Source organism: Pleurodeles waltl, chromosome 3_2 (genome assembly GCF_031143425.1).
Source record: "Pleurodeles waltl isolate 20211129_DDA chromosome 3_2, aPleWal1.hap1.20221129, whole genome shotgun sequence".
NCBI lineage: Eukaryota > Metazoa > Chordata > Amphibia > Caudata > Salamandridae > Pleurodeles > Pleurodeles waltl.
Window position 1 is genome coordinate 175,557,361 of NC_090441.1, and position 17,193 is coordinate 175,574,553.

At 43.8% G+C, this 17,193-nt stretch overlaps 1 protein-coding gene across 2 annotated transcripts in view; it reads right to left on the minus strand.

Moving 5' to 3' along the window:
* LOC138286652 (sterol 26-hydroxylase, mitochondrial-like) overlaps window positions 1-17,193 on the minus strand; it is a 92,603-nt gene that overhangs the window by 54,207 nt on the left and 21,203 nt on the right. For both annotated transcript variants that reach the window (XM_069227114.1, XM_069227115.1), the window contains exons 3-5: window positions 16,212-16,411; window positions 8,085-8,282; window positions 830-993 (exon numbers count right to left, since the gene is read on the minus strand). In XM_069227114.1, the coding sequence (XP_069083215.1) occupies window positions 830-993; window positions 8,085-8,282; window positions 16,212-16,411 (562 nt within the window). The remainder of the gene's footprint in view (window positions 1-829; window positions 994-8,084; window positions 8,283-16,211; window positions 16,412-17,193) is intronic.

The window sequence follows — 17,193 nt, forward strand, 5'->3', positions numbered from 1 at the left end:
GACATAGTAGAGCAAGGGTGGGCACAGAGCAATACGAGTGGTAAGAGTGCAACATTGAAATAGTACATATTAGGCATCAATCTGGAACAAAGAGCGCCTGTCCAGAAAGTCACAGCAGTTCTGTCTCAGCACTAATCATGAGACAGGATTCAATCATTTGTTAATTTAGTGAAGTCTTGAGAACCTCTGCTAATGCAGAACTGGATGCCTGGAAGGGAGAGCAGACCTCCATTCTGCATTTGCTTCTCCAAGTGCCAGCATCTATACCTGCCCTTCAGCCATACATTCTGGTACACTGGGATAGATATGGATACTGGGTGGAGTAGGCAGCAGTGCATGGGCTGCTTTCTACTTCTCATGATACTGGCAGCTGACACTCCACAGGATCCAGCTTTCCCTCATGGACAGCTCCCAGGGTTCAATGGTCAAAGTTAATTACTTAATGCTTTGTGAGCTGAAAAAAACGTGGATACACGTCATTGCAATTTACCATGAAAGTGGTGCACCCTTCAGCCACCACTCGTCCTTGCAGTTCGCATGACTTTGCAACACTGTTTCCTTTTTCACAGGTCCTCAGCTTTGGATAGTGTCACTATTTGGACTACATGTTCTGTGGTGCACCCATTAAAAATACATTTAATTTATTTAGCAATTGCACCTGAAAATGTTTAAAGTATTCCATTAGCTGAAATATACCATGCACTTTTGCATTTAATAGATTTAACCAGAATTGCAAGATATTTTCCATTCTAATATATGTATATGGGCACCCCAGTCTGACTTCTATGTCCATATCCTGTTTTTGTGACCAGAAGGAAGCGCCACCTACCGTATCAACGCCGGCTTGTAGCAGCTCTGTCAAGATGCCATATGCTTCTTGGATGGTCATCTTTGAGTCAGTGAGCAGGTGTGTAAGGTAGTTCCCTTCCAATTCCTTCCCACTGTTGACCTGTGCCTGGATCTCCTCCATCTTTTTACTGATCAGTTTCTTGGCTGAGGATGAATCAATTATGTTGGCGTTAGGACATTATAGGATCGATTGACTAAGAAAGGAGGATGTCTGTGCTGCATGATACCCAACGTATAGGTTTGATGACTTGCTACAAAATAAACAATCCCTATATTGGTTAGCCAGATGTTTGGGGCCCTGTGCTGTGAAGTTCATCTATTGATGCCAGCCCCTAACAAATATTCAGGAGTTCAGAAAGCTCCTGCACATCATAGGCTCTCTTTACCCATGAATGATGGTATCCTGGCTTTTCAAAAGATGTAACAGTCACAATTAATTTTTAGGACTCAGAAACAAATTACAGCTCCCCGAGGGCTACACAACATATAGTTTCTCAGGAAGCATAAGGAAAGCACTGGGATGCTACAAGTGAACTATGGATCCTGTGTGCAGTGGAGGCACCAAAGCCCTTTGCGAATAAGGCACAAGCTGAAAGTTGATGAGGCCACGGAACCTGTTCTACATAAATGCATCAGACCAGCTAAATGCAGTTCCATGATTATATGACCATGCACCTCCATAGAGACATCTGTCCTTAACACCTCCAAACTGGCACACAGGAACTTCTCTAAAGGGAGGATCTGGTTCTGGGAACAATCCTCAGCATTGATGTGAGAGAGCTTAAATTTTAGTACTGTCCCTCGTGTCACAGAAGTCATTGAGATGTGACAAGTTTAAGTTCTTGACAGTAAAGAGAGGAAAACTAACGTAGCAAGCTGCACTGACATGTATTTTAAACATGCAATTGCTTGTATTTCAAAGCTGACTGAGGTCCCTTTTGAATCAAATCACGTATGAGGGATAAAACTGATGTTAAAATATAATTTAGACTCTAGACTAGGGGTGGGCGAAGAATTCCACTCTGCTGGCGGAGTTCATGGAGTATTCCCTGCTCTGCGCAGAGTTCCCAAAAACTCTGAAAAGTGACGTGGAGCAGAGTTTTTTTCCTCATGCACCAGAGTTAAGTTGGCGAGCATTTGTGAGAGAAATGGCTAAGTTGGCGAGCAAGATTTCTGAATGTGAGAGGTCGCGGTAGGGCGTGACCCCTCACAATGAGAAAGCTGCCGCTTGCATTGAGGCAGCTGCGGCTCGTGTAGGAAATCTACTTGTGCAGCAGAAAGAAGTTAGCGCCCTCCGACGCTCTGCATGATGCTATTTGCACTGATTTTACAGCACAGGAGAAACTCCTGGCAGTGAAAATCAGCGCGAACAATGCAACTTACTCGAACTCCGCTGGTCGCAGAACTCCACGTAGTGAGGCGGAGTTTTTTGGCACTTCACAGAGTTCCACATAGCAGAACTCGGCGAACTCCACCCAGGCCATCTCTAGATTAACAGTGTATATAGAAATGATACTTAATTTATTGTGATTAATGAAAGATTAATAAGTTTGAAAAGGCGTGCTTTTTCGTTTGAAATGAAATGTTTTACTCATATTCATGAAATATCATTAATAATTAATTTAAAAGTTTGCATATTGTATCTGTTTTACTAAAACATTAATTAAATGCATTTTATATTTTTCCTTGTGTCAGAATAGTTAGGCCTGTAGACCTCGCATTTTGCAGTCATGTAAAAGTGTTGAATAACTTTTTCATAATGTGAAGATTTCTTTCAGATTTCATTCCCATGAGAAGCAAAGTCCTTTTGTAATAGACCCACTGTTCAAAAGTGGAAAAATGCATTCTTTGTCCTTGAGGATAGAACAAGTGCAGGAACCTGGACTGAGATTGTGTACATTTGTTTCAAACCTGTTTGGAGTCACACGGAAAGGAGATGTTCCCATGACAGACTTGGGAAGAGATGTGTTTGTTTCAGTTTGGAGTCTTCCTATTATTTCTCATTGGTTGATGCTTATTTAGCGTAATGTAAACTGAAACCTTTGGTGAATCAAATTGATTTGTGTAATTTGAAATATCAATGGACATTTGAACTTTGGTCAGTCTGTAGAAATTTCCTGGGCAGTCATATGCAGACCAAGATGCTTGCAGATGCCTGGCTGATTTTGATGTCTTGCTGATGAAGATTCCCTGTATGCTGATTCCCTTGGAGAGGTGTTTTCCTGTCTGCCATTTGCCCTTACCCCTGAAATGCCCTTTTTAGACTTAGTGATCCTTTTATTTTGCCCCTTCAGAAGACCTGTGTTTGAGCTTCTAATAAGCTGACACTTCATCTTTTTACTTATATTTTGCCAAACTTAGTTAGTGTTCTGCAGTTCAAGATTATCTTTTTCCAAATATTTATTGTCCTTTTTGTGCTTTTTGTATTTTGCCCGCATGTGTTCCTCCCCACATATTTCCATGATTTGGTTAGCTGCAGGGTTGACCTGTCCCCAGTCAAAGATTATTGACTCTGCTAAATTTGAATTGACTAATGATTGTAAACTCTAAGTGGCAATAATATCAGTGTCTCAGATATACTTATTGACATTGATATTATTCTACTTGAATGCTTAGTTCTATTAATGATAGTTCGCCTAAATCTTTTTCAAGACCTTGGGCAACCCTGGTTGCTTATGCATCTTTATAACTTGGTTTTGCGCACCGTCTTGAAAAATTTGAGCTTGTGGTTGTAATAAATCTTTAAATTATTTTCCTAATTGGAGTTTCTCTTTTGTGGCCATATTGGTCATGGTGTCTAAATTGTGTGGGTGTTGCTGAAATTCAACCTCATTGAGCATTTGATTCCTGCGAAGGATGAAAAATGCGTCCTCAGATGTGACATGATCTTCCATGGTGTGTGAACAAGGCTGGCACTCCCAGCCCAGGAGAGGTTGGTTCGAGATGGGAACATGATCTAGTGGATGAAGGTTAATTTATTTAGCCTTTTTCTTACAGTGGCAGTGCGGGAAGTATTATGGGAACGAACGAGAAACACATCTTACACATGATGGACATTGTTACAATCACTCCAGCAATGTAGAGAGGAACTGAGACAAAATGTAGTAAAGCGAAAAGATCTGGCTTTTTATTAGTAAGCGTGCTGGGTAACTGATGGGCAAGTTAGTGTGTGGCATTGTATGAATGTGCGAATGACAGTGTGAGGGTTAAATCAGTGGATTAATAATGTGAGTGAATGTGAATGGAAAATGGATAAGGGGGCTCATGCATGAATGAAAGAGCAAGCCAATAAATGCACGGATGTTTGCAGTCATGTTAGTGGCACAAGGCTATCCTACATTCTGGCCATTCTTCCATTATCCATCAACTAGTCACTCACCCATTCATCCATCTATCCACAATCATCCACATTCACCTGCAGGATCCGCCCATCCTGGACTTGGGTCTGGATATTGAAGCAGGAAGCATTTGTTCAGGCAAAAACAGGCAGCAAATGCCACAAAAAACACGTCACATACTCGCTCATACTTTTTAGGAGAGTCATTCTTTTTACCAAGAGCTTCTCTTTGTTTTTCATGTTCATCCTTCCGAAACGGCACTCACTTCAGTGCAACTGTGTTATAATTTAGGAAAGGAGGGAGCCAACGGCCTACTTTCCCTGAGAAGCCCTGCACCCACTGCAATCTGGAGGATGGAGACGCAGGTGGTACAATATCATTTTTGGCTGTACCTTCATACGTCAGGGAAGTAACTTGAGTCTGTAATCAACAGCATACATTGATTGAGGGCCTCATTATGACCCTGGCGGTCATGAGCCTGCCAGAGCTCAGAGCCCACGGTGGAGGTCAGACCGCCGCCAAAGTAGCGGCCCGGCATCCATTATGACCGTGGTGGAGCCGCCACGGTTGGACTGCCGACACCACCAGGCTGCCACCAGCCAACAGCCTGGTGGTTCCATGGTCTCAATCTGCCAGGGCAGCGCTGCTTGCAGCACTGCCCTGGGGATTACGAGTCCCCTTTCTGCCAGACTTTGCATGGCGGTAGTCCCGCCATGCAAAGGCTGGCAGAAAGGGTGTGCCTGGGCCCCCATGAACAGCCTGTCGCTCTTTCCACTGCCTGAATTACAGGCAGCGGAAAGTGCGATGGGTGATGCTGCACCCACTGCACCTCCACATTGTCGCCAGCTCGATTAATGATAAGGCCCTGTCCAGTGGGCAGAAATGCTGTTTACGCCCGCCGGCCCTGCGGTGAACTTGTAATAGGGCCGGCAGTGTTCTGGCTGCACTGGCGGTCAGGTTGCGGTACGAGTTTGGCAGGTGGTCTCCGCCGCCCACCAAACTCGTAATGAGGGCCTGTGTTTTAACATTGCTAATGTACAAATGTACAATTCAAACTGTATGACTGAAGGTGCATTCACGATAGAGAACTAGAGATTGATATGTGTGTGTTCTAATGTTTGATCCTTACCCTGCCAAATTGTAATTCTCATTCATATTTACACCTATGTATTTTGAGTTATATTGCTTTATTGAGAGATATATGTATTCATGTTCATTTATAACTGCTGCCTTCACTTTAGAATTGTGAGATGCATTTATAATCATGTATTCTGAATGTGCATTAAATGGTTCGTTAACTTAGCCTAACCAAAGGACCTCAAGCATCTAGGTTCACCTATGTAAACTTCAACGTAGAATTTTGTTTGCACTGCAATGTTCTTTTCTTTGCAGGCGCGTATGTGTGATCTTTCACTAACTCTAAGGCAGTTTGTGTATTAGAGATAGTTAGACCAGGGAGGCCACTTTGGCAAGGATGAGAAGTGCTAACGAATTAAGAAGAAAAGACTCCTGTTCATGTATCAGGTGCAGGAGACATCCAAGCTCGTGCTGATGTTCAGACTGTGGGATGAGAGACCTAAGGGGAGTTGCTAAATTCAATGTAAGGGGATGGAAAACTACTGGTGAGGATGACGTGGATTTCTTGAAGGTCCTGTAGGTTTGATTGGTAGTCACACTGTTGAGTGTTAGTTGAGAGAAGATATCCTTAAGACTAAGAGTTTCAGACCCCTTTACCCTTGTTCCCTTTGTGTGGCTCTATTCTATTCAACACCTCTCTTACAGAACTCCTACAGATGTTTCTGCTATGCTGACACTTTCCTGTTTCCCACAAACTAATCAGGGTTTCCTATTTTAGTAGGATAGCTTAGGTCTAACTAGCTTAAAGTAGGGTTATGCATGCTTAGACAGGAAGAGCAAAGCTTGTACATGGGTCTTCAAATCCTGTTTCCTATCTTGTGTATTGCCTCAACTGAAATGTTTGTATGCCTTATGCTTATGTGATTTAACCTCATTTGAAATTTTTACTCATCTGTGCTGATTTTGTACTTGTATAGCGTGGTTTTGAGATTAATTTCTATTAGTATGGCCCTTCATATTTAATAAAGCTTTTGAATGTATCTATCGTTTTTTGGTCCTTAATGTGTGCCCAAATGGGTGACACTGTTGACAGAACTATGAAATTGGACTAACTATTCCTTTACCTTTCAAGTATCCAAAAAAGATCCATTGCAAGAAGAATAGTAAGAACAATGACCTAGAGCAGTGGTTCCCAACCTGTGGTCCGGGGACCCTTGTGGGTCCGCGAAGCCTCTTCTGGGGGTTCACAACTGCTTAGAAATTTGAATAATATTAACAGATCATGTCCCGAGCGCTTAGTAATGACTCAGTGGGGGGGGGGGGGGGATATGTAATGACTCAGTGGGGGGGTCCTCAGATTCCAATAATGATTCAGTGAGGATCCCCGGGATACAGTAATGATAAAGTGGGGGTCTGCAAAAGTCAAAAGTTGGGAACTACTGACCTAGAGGTTTATCAGAGGCCAGGTGGATTGCCAAAGTGTGGTGGTCAGGCACCCGAAGAGGATCTGGCTGCCAGCAACAGCAGGAGGCTGGAATCTTGGATCACTTCATCATCAACACATGTTAGCCACATTAAATGAGGATTGCCTCCACAGTGATCAGTGTTCTAGTTTATTTTCGATGTCACCCTCGAGCACTTGCCTTCTGCCGCTGGCCTCCTGCTCCGCTGCAGCGCATATGTAGCAAAATGTCAAACTCCAGTGCCAGGTGGAGTAAGCTGTCAATAACCTGCTCCAGTGACTAATCGAGGGCTATGTCGGGGACAGGCTCCTTGTCAAACACAGCTGCAAATGTAAGCCTGTGGGCTGATCCAACATGTGAAAGACACATGGAGCTTTCATTGGCTGAATGGGACTGACCCAATGCAAACAAATCACTGCTGAGGTCTTTCTCAAAGTCACTTTTTGTATAGTTTTTAGAGGACTGATAGTATTACTTTCCTTTTTTGTCAGGTTTATGTTTTAGAAGTAATTTTATTTGAAGGAGCAGTAGGGCAAGACATGCCCAGTTGGTGGTTCAGTGGTCGTCAGAAGGTTAGCGGATGCTATGTAGTGGGAAACACCACTGGCAGTATGTGGCAGCTCTGTGAGTAGAGCTACTTATGAGCTGAGAACAATAGAGAGCTTCAAATGGTGAGATGAGATCCTGGGATTGTCTGATGCTGATGGAATATAGTGGGGGCAGCAGAGGGAGAATAGAACTGTGTCTGCCGCATTATAAAAACTGATTATGAACACCACAAAACCAGTATATTGCTGTGATAGCTAACGAAAAGGAGGCACCTTGCCTCTTTGTGCTAGAAAGGAAGGTGGATCAAGGTAACCATCTGGGTACAAATCACGAATGTAAAGATTTTGAAGTAATACGAGTATGAGAACAGCAGGAGTTTTTAGAAGGTACATTTAAATTATTTATCTTAACATATTTCTGTTTTCAGTGGTCTAAGTTTACAATATAAAAGTAAAACAATTTATACAATTTCTATTGAACATGAATCGACAGTAGGTAAGGGGATTCCACTTAAAAATAACTAAAACAATTATTTTAAAAAGAAAACACCCGGAAGAGAATTCTCAATTGTAATTTTAACTATTCATAGAGCACAGACTTTTCGAAAACAACAATTTTACATGAGGTTCTATAAAGTCCTACTTGAACTTGTCCATGAACATTTTGGTAGTTCCCTTGGAGATTAATAAAGTTTATCATTTTCACCCAACCCATACCTCCACTGTTCAACGCTACTTCGGGGGATACAACAGAGTGACGCTTTAGCCACTTTTCTTAGCCAAGATCAGTACAGACTCATCAGCCTTACCATAAGCTTCAATGATGTCTGAACCTTCCAAGAATCTCTTCCAGTAGGGAAGGATGCCCCTAGTCCATTTAGGGAGAAAATCAACGTATTGTGCATTCTTCAAGACTTGTCCAATGGAGTTGATGAACCTTACGGTTTCAGGTGAGACCTCTTTTTCTAGGCTCCCAATGCGGATATTGAAGAAGATGCTGCAGAGACCTGGAAAACAAGAGTGTGAACTCTGAAATAGGAGGTGACACCTTTGCTCTGGCAGAAAGGTGTAATGTATTGGTGCATGTAGCCTTCACAACAGGGCCTGACAAACAGGACATCTCTGGAAGTGGAGCTGAATTGGCTGTTAACTGCTGCCTTGGAGTACACAGGACAGAGATACCTGAGCCCTGCTAATGGGTTGCGGCAACGGTAAACCCTGGCCTGCCATTGCGAACTGTCCACACACAGACGTCCACTCCTGGCGCACTGTGTCTAAGGTGGCGGGCCGCACTGATTACACATAGCACGCACTGACCTTAGCAGTGACCCCCCACCTTGATCTGTAGCAGATTCCACAACCAGCTTGTAGTTACTGTTAGCAAATAACCCAATCACAGTTCCTTGGAAAGCTGACATGCCTCACTAAACAGCACATGCATTCACAATGGATCCTGGATGTACCACCTGGAACAACACTTGACAAACAGATGGGGGAGGGATGTTTCTTTTCCACAAACTGAGCATTTTATATCAATACTGTCCTCGTACTTGCTCTATGAATGTAATAGGCGCATCCTGTTTTTTGCATGATTAGGTAATGCAATCCAGAATTTTTCTTTGCATTCAAAAACGTGTTACCCAGCTCTTACAACAACCAGAACTACAAGTCCAGAATACAAAGAAAATTCCTGGACTGGATTAAAGATCCACATCTGGAACCAGGAAACCTGCACTCTGAAGTCTAACTGTACAGTAAACAGGTACTTCAGTTGAGCAATAGGTTTACAAGTCAATCAACAAATCATTTAACTAAAGCATGAAAAAAGAGCAGTAAAAAGTGGGTCACATGGTTAAATTCTCACTGCTGATATCTGCTGCCATTAAAGGTAAACGAGCACAACTCAGAAAGGCCAAATCAACCTTCTATCCTTTCAAAGTTGGTAAATTGAAGGTCATTAAATTGGCCAATAGGAACACCTATTATTTGCCCAGTTAAAAAGCTAAATTAGCATAACAATGATTAGTTGCCTGAAGTCCTATTTTGAACCACAGATGAATGGAGGGTACATGCACACATTCCGAGATAGATATAGTTGCTACGTGTGAACCATCTGCAGTGTCTGAAGTAATGTGAGGCTTGATTTATGTAAATCTAAGGCAAGCTGCCTGAGCAATGTCACAAAACACATTTTATCATCTGTTGTAACCCATACCAGCAAGTGCCCTTGCAATAAACCAAACACTCATTATACTGTACTATTGCTAAAAACATTGGAACTCAACACTGGACAATTTAGGTAATCTGAGTTTTTTGTAACTCTCTATTTTGTCTTTTTGTTCATTACTCATCATGCTCAATTATTATTATCCTCAACTGTACGTCTGTTTTACTTGTTATCATGAACCCTTGTGTTGATAGTTTTTCACAACAATTTACACAGCCTTGAAAAAGCCCCGGGCCTGCATGGCACCTAAGGGTCTAAATATGTGTTGGTTGGTTGATTAATCTCAATAGAATCTTAAACTCTTGATCAATTATTCTCTACTTACCACATTGTAAATGTGCTAAGGACTAGAGTTTGCTTCAATATAGTCAAATATGCCTAAAACTGTGGGCATATACCAAACCCATTCTTCTACTTTGATCTCCAAAAAAACCCTGCCTAAGCTCTTCCCTCCTCTACCACTCCTGGCTCACCCCACACCTCAGTTTACTACTCTGACCTCCCAAACAACCCTACCAAATTCTCCCTCATTTATCTCACCTATGACTCATCCAAAACCCCTTCTGCTACTATAATCTCACTAACCCCTTTCCACAGACTCCTCCATCTCTCCTTTACTCATCCCAGGCCTCATCCTATTACTATAAACTCTCAATTAACACTTCTGGATTCTTCCCTTCTCCACCCCTCCATTACTCTAGTCAATCCAACTAACAAACTCACATATCCTCTGTAGGAAGGTAGCCTCTTTCTAGCATGGTTACCCCCACTTTTGGCCTGTTTGGGAGTGTATGTCAGTGTGTTTTCCTGCTAGCCAGGACCCCAGTGCCCATAGATACAAACCTGTAAGTCAGTGTGTTTTTATGTGTCACTGGGATCCTGCTAGCCAGGACCCCAGTGCTCATAGATAAAAACCTATATGTCAGTGTGTTTTCCCTGTCTCACTGGGCTCCTGTTAGCCAGGACCCCAGTGCTCATAGTTTGTGGCCTAATGTGTATGCCCGTATAGTGCCTGTGTCACTGAGGCTCTGCTAATCAGAACCTCAACGCTTATGCTCTCTCTGCTTTTAAATTTGTCACCGTAGGCCAGTGACTTTATTTACCAATTTCAATTGGCACACTGGACCCCTCTTATAAGTCGCTAGTATATGGTACCTAGGTACCGAGGGCATTGGGGTTCTAGGAGATCCATATGGGCTGCAGCATTTCTTTTGCCACCCATAGGTAGCTTAGACAACCCCTTACACAGGACTGCCATTGCAGCCTGCGTGAAATAGCGCACACACTATTTCACAGCCATTTTCACTGCACTTAAGTAACTTATAAGTCACCTATATGTCTAGCCTTCACTTGCTGAAGGTTAGGTGCAAAGTTACTAAGTGTGAGGGCACCCTTGCACTAGCAAAGGTGCCCCCGCATAGTTCAGGGCCATTTCCCCGGACTTTGTGAGTGCGGGGACACCATTACACGTATGCACTACATATAGGTCAATACCTATATGTAGCTTCGCAATGGTAACTCTGAATATGGCCATGTAACATGTCTAAGACCATGGAATTGTCCCCCCATTCCAAATCTGGTATTGGGGAGCCAATTTCATGCATACGGGGGGCTCCACCATGGACCCCCAGTACTGCCAAACCAGCTGTCTGAGGCTTGCACTGCTGCTACAGCTGCTGCCACCTCACAGACAGGTTTCTGCCCCCCTAGGGCCTGGGCAGCCCAGTCCCAGGAAGGCAGAACAAAGCATTTCCTCTTTCCCTTTGGAAATAGGTGTTACAGGCTGGGGAGGGGTAGCCTCCCCCAGCCTCTGGAAATGCTTTGAAGGGCACAGATGGTGCCCTCCGTGCATAAACCAGTTTACGCCAGTTCAGGGACCCCTTCTCCCCTGCTCTGGTGGGAAACTGGACAAAGGAAAGGGGAGTGACCACTCCCCTGTCCATCACCACCCCAGGGATGGTGCCCAGAGCTCCTCCAGGGTCTCCAAGACTTCAGCCATCCTGCTTTGCAAGGTGTGGGGGCACTCTGGAGGGCTCTGAGTGGCCAGTGCCAGCAGGTGACATCAGAGCCCCTCCTGATAGGTCCATACCTGATAAGGTAGCCAATCCCCCTCTCACGGCTATTTAGGATCTCTCCTGTGGCTTCTCTTCAGATTCTGCTTGCAAGTTTTCTTCAGGAATCCTCTGCAACAACTTCAGACTCTTCTGACCTCAGATCAACCACAGCCTGCTCCGAGAAACACTGTAACTGCAACAAAGTGTCTACAAGAGACACTTTTCTTCAGCAACCTCAGTTCCAAGTCAGCAACTGCAACAGTTTCCACAGTGTGCACGCTCTGGGGACTCCCTGTCTTCGTCACTCCACTGGAGATTTCTTCGGTTCTTCTGGTGCAGGATGGAGTCACTCCCCTGCTCCAAACAGGCACCTTCCACGGCGACGCCCGGTACCCTGGAACTCCTCTCACGACGAGCATGCTCCCAAGGACACAGAGGGTGGACATCATTGACATAGACTGTCCTGAGGCCCTGCTGATGCAATTTGGAGGAGGTAAGACCTTGCCTTCCCTGAGAACGACGGTACCCCTGTGTACTGTGTATTCTTCGCCTCCTGAGGCCTCTGTACACTCTTTGTAAAATTCCTTCATGCACAGCCTGGTCCAGGTCCCCAGCACTCCATCCTGTGACGCTCAACTCGCTGAGTTGTTTTCCGGCAGCGTGGGACCTTCATTTGTTGTGCTGCATCAACAGCGTTTTGCACCTCCATTGAACCCGGATCCTGTGGCTTTTAGGGGTGCTGGCTGGCATCTTGAGGGCTCTCTAAAGAGCTGAGAGCCCTCTCCTCCTCTTCACACAGAGTTGAGGCCCCCAGGTCCCTCCTGTGCAATTTTGACGAAAAACGCACTTTTGTCGTAGCCAAGGCTTGTTGGCGCCTTCAACACAAAATCTCGTCTGCAACGATCTTCATGCCGTGGGATATCTTTTGCATCATGCAGGAACCCGCAGGCATCTTCCTAGTGTGCATTTCTGCAGTCTTCGACTAACCGGGGACTCTTCTTTTGCACCCTCTTCTGGGTTGGCAGGGGCTCCAGTCCTTCCTGGAACTTCTTTCGACTTCTGGACTTGGTCCCCTTCCTTTGCAGGTCTTCAGGTCCAATAATCCAGCAGTTGTTCTTTGCAGACTTGGTTGGCTGCTGCAAAATCCCAAAAACGAGGTGTAGTGTGTCCTAAGGAAACTTGCAGTACTTTACTCCTGCTTTTCTGGGCTCTGGGGTGGGGTAATTTACTTACCTTTACTGTATTCTTACTCTCCCAGCGATTCTGCACACACTACTCTTGTCTAGGGGGGAAATTCGTGATTCACATTCCACTTTTTTAGTATATGGTTTTTGTTGCCCCTAGACCTATTTTCTCCCATTGCCTTCTATAGGATTTCCTACTGTTTGCATTGTTCTATGACTATTTATTTGTCTAATTTTGGTGTCTAGTGTATATATTGTGTATAATACTTACCTCCAGAAGAAGTATTGTCTCTAAGATATTTTTGGTACTGTGTCACCCAAATAAATACCTTTATTTTTGGTAACACTGAGTATTGTGTTTACTTGTGTATAAGTATTGTGTAACTATAGGTGGTATTGCAGGAGCATTGCATGTCTCCTAATTCAGCCTATGCTGCTCTTCTATAGCTACCTCTATCAGCCTAAGCTGCTAGAACACTACTACTTCACTAATAAGGGATAACTGGACCTGGTATAAGGTGTAAGTACCCAAGGTACCCACTACAAACCAGGCCAGCCTCCTACATCCTTTGCTCATATTAACTCATATTAATAGTAATACTGTACTCATATTCCTCCATACTAATCCACCGCTAATTCCTCTTGGGTTCCGGAGTAGCGTGCTACTCGCCGAAAAGCGCTTCAACACCCTGTCAGGGTTAGTAAGCGCTATATAACTACAATTACAATATAGATTATGACAGTTCACATTATCACTACAGCCATTTAAGGGCAGTGTGGCCCCAGACTTTATCCCTTCCTTTCTCGTTTAGAACATGACTTATTGTGTCTTTGTGGGGAAAGCAGCAGTAGAAGGAACAGGTGCTAAAAACTGCATTAAACTTGGTGGCCAAAGAGAGGTTGGGGTAGAGCCAGAAACCATGATTTTAACAATTAATGACTGGTGAGAAATATCCAATGAAAGGGCACAGTGCTAGAAACTGTCACAGCTACAGTCGACACTGCATCGACGTGTCAATTGTTGAAACCAATGGTAGGTGCCTTGGGTGCAGGAGCGCGATTATGCCAGAGAAACACTACAGTTTGCAAACCAGTACGTTCACTTTTTGATGCACATCTATTTTTAAGTGTGTAACACCTGCAATGTGAAGATTTTTTTTTTTTATAACTTCAATTTTTAAAACTTGCTTCTCTTCATGAGATGGTGAAAGCAGAAGGTCTGTGACAAATGTTCCCATGACTCCACAGATGTGACAACCATTTCTTAGACCACTTTCTAAAGTTTGCAACTAGTTAAAGTATTACTCCAACATCGGAAGTACTAATCAGGCATTCTGCCTCTTAATGCACAAGCGTGATGGGAGAAGTATTATGAGAAGACTGAAAAAACAAATTGGATGCATTGGGGCCAATTTTCATAAAATCAAATGTATTTATGGTTGTATATGTACTACTCCTGAGAATTCAGAGACATTCTGTGTGTTGCTTCTGGAAAGCCGAGCCGGGTGCAGGCTTCCATCTGTATTGCTGGGAAGTTCATGGGACTCCCACCTCCGTGCATAATTCTGCATATTGAAAAATTATGCGCAAACGGACTGTGGCCGGTTGTGTAAAGTCCCATTTTGTTCTTCTCCTCAATAAGTCTGAGGTGATCCATTACCCTTCCCACCCTGGAAAGGGAAGTCCTTTAACCATTTGCATGAACGCACAAAGCACCCACTAATGATCATACCTAACCTATTACTTTAATCTGCAACAAAAACTGGAATAATTCCATGGAATGATTTTCCTCGTGTGAACAAAGTGAATCAATGAATCAAAACAATTCAAGATCCGATGGATTAACCACCAACCTTGGACTCCAGATGAGCATGCTACTCAGCGTAAAGCACTAAACTTCCTCATACGGGTTAGTATACACCATATTGATGCAAATTATTACAATACAACACAGAGCAACAGGTCTTGGAAAACTAACAGCTAACGTGCTAGGTGAGACCATTTTCCCGGGAACCCAAAGCTCTTCATACTTTGGACAATGGTGTCAATACCCCCTTGAACTTGATCAGCAGGCTGTATGTAATGATGCAGGAGAAGGCTCCTGTTGTCACGCACTGAGCATACGCAAGATGGCAAGGGGACACTGGTTACGGTTGCAGAGAACAAAACGGGAATATTGTCGCACTACAATGAGCATGTTCGCTTAACTACCGCTTCCACCAGTGCACATAAAATATCTCCACCGTAGCTACTACGACCCTGTTAGGATGTCTAGGATGGGCCTCCTGCTGGGCGTACGGTGCTCGTTTTGCGGCTAAGGAGGCGCTGACTTCCTGCACTTAGCGCAGAACTGCTGTGGCATGATGGAGTTCTAGTATGCTGTATTCGCCAGCTTGGAGGAGACTGTTGGTCTCCAGGTGCAGCAGACCCCATTAACCGCACTTATTGGCCATGCTAAGGACATTCCTGCTGCACACGCTGACTGACAGCTCTGCTGCTATGGTGGCAAAGAGGAGGGTGATGATGCACTGGGGAAGGCATGCCTGTCCGGAACGCAAAGACTGGCTGGAAGAATACTGGGAGGTAATGCCAGAGAAAATCTGACCCAAGGAAATGTGTGTTCCCTTTCGGACTTCTGCGGCTGGGCACACGCTATGAATTACCTGCAGCTGCCCTGCTGCGATCACTGGAGGGTGTAGGTTAAGACTGGTGAGGACTGATGGTAATCAGACCCAAGTATGATGAGGCTGTCCACCACTGCATCCCACGTCACTATACACAACACTGATGGAGTGAGAGTATTGTGGCTTTGTAATGTACTCAGTGGAGATGGAAACTTTACCATGATAAAGGCTATTGGTTGCAACACTTGTTGTATCTTCAAATTGCACTTGCTCATAACTCCTATAAAACTACTTACAAAAAAAGCTGTAGGTGAGATATAAAAACAGACAACATAAAAACTGATGGCAATTTAGCTAAGGAAACAACAGTGGAGTTTGCAGGTAGAAGAGGACCACTGAAAGTGTATTTTGAAGGGTACAGAGGGTGGCACCCACCAACAATCTTGGGCTTTCTTATGTAAAGGACTGGAGTCACAAGTTTGGAGTAGGAGTAATTTGATAGAAGGTTAAAAAAAAAAAATGCAATTATGTTGACGTTTTTCTAAGAATTTTACTTCATTTTTGTCATTGGATATTATTGTTTCAACTTAATTTAACTTTTTTGCCCTCAACTTTTCAATCCAAGGCATTTTAGAAATTTACAATAGGTCATACAACTCCACGGTGTGTTAAGGTTTTGCTCACCTTCTGAATATAGGCCTGATGTGAAAGTCAAAGATCTATGGGAAAGTATATCAGTCAAGACAAAATACCCTATTCCTGAATGTGCAATGGCAGATTTACACATTTGTCATAACACTCATTCCACCAAGCAGTGCCCCCCAACAAGACAATTACACATACATACTTTCCAGGGCGAGTCTGTAGAGCAGGTCGGTCACATTGCCCACGGTGGTGCCGGTCGGGCTGTCTTCCCTTGTGCACCGAATCCTGGTTATCAGGTCTGACACCACTTCATTGATGGACTCGGTGTGCACCACAACTTCTTGAGCCAGCAGCATCCGCTTGTTCAGGGCTGCTCTAATCTTGTACCACTGCTCTCCATCCCTGAGAAGAAAGGGACAAATGAATCTCCTACCACTTAGAAACTGCACATTGGAGCTCAGAAAGGGCTGCAGTGAGTGGGGGGCCCCCAAAAACAAAGTAAAGTTTCAGTTTAACCACCAGTGAGATTAAAGAGTTCCTTATTTATAATGTTCATTAATTTTAATGGCTTTGAGGAAAGTTTGAGCTGGTTCCTTGTGGTGGGCGGGTTCCCATCTGAGTTCATTGAATCAGTGACTTCTGTTGGGTGCAGCATGTTAAATGATTTGGCTGCCATGTTAGGACTATTGAAACACAAGAGGAGAGTGTCGGGAGTAACTCAACCCCACACATGTTCCCGTTTAACTAGAAAACCGTAAACACACTAAAGGTGTGGAGTGTAGCTGGAGGGAACTGGACTATTAGGCCCTGTTCAGGAAGCACTTCCTTACCTTTTACGATGTATCAAATTATTTTACCTTTTCAATGTCTACAGGGAAAAAGTTGATACTTAAGGGCCAGATGTACAACATTCCTATTTTGCATTTCCATAATAGTGAATCCTAAGAAATCGTTATTTAGGAAAGGCAAAATGAAATGTATAAAAATAGATGATTTCTTAAAAGGGATTCCTACAGACTAGGAATCGCCATTAGGAAATCGCTATTTAAGAAGTGCTACAGTATACAGTATAGGAGCGAATGGTTTTGCATTTCCAAATTTGAGATTTCCTATATGAAATCACAAATTAGGGAATGTAAAAGCAAGGGTGCACAGGGGCCTATGCCCCCCCCCACCCGATGCAT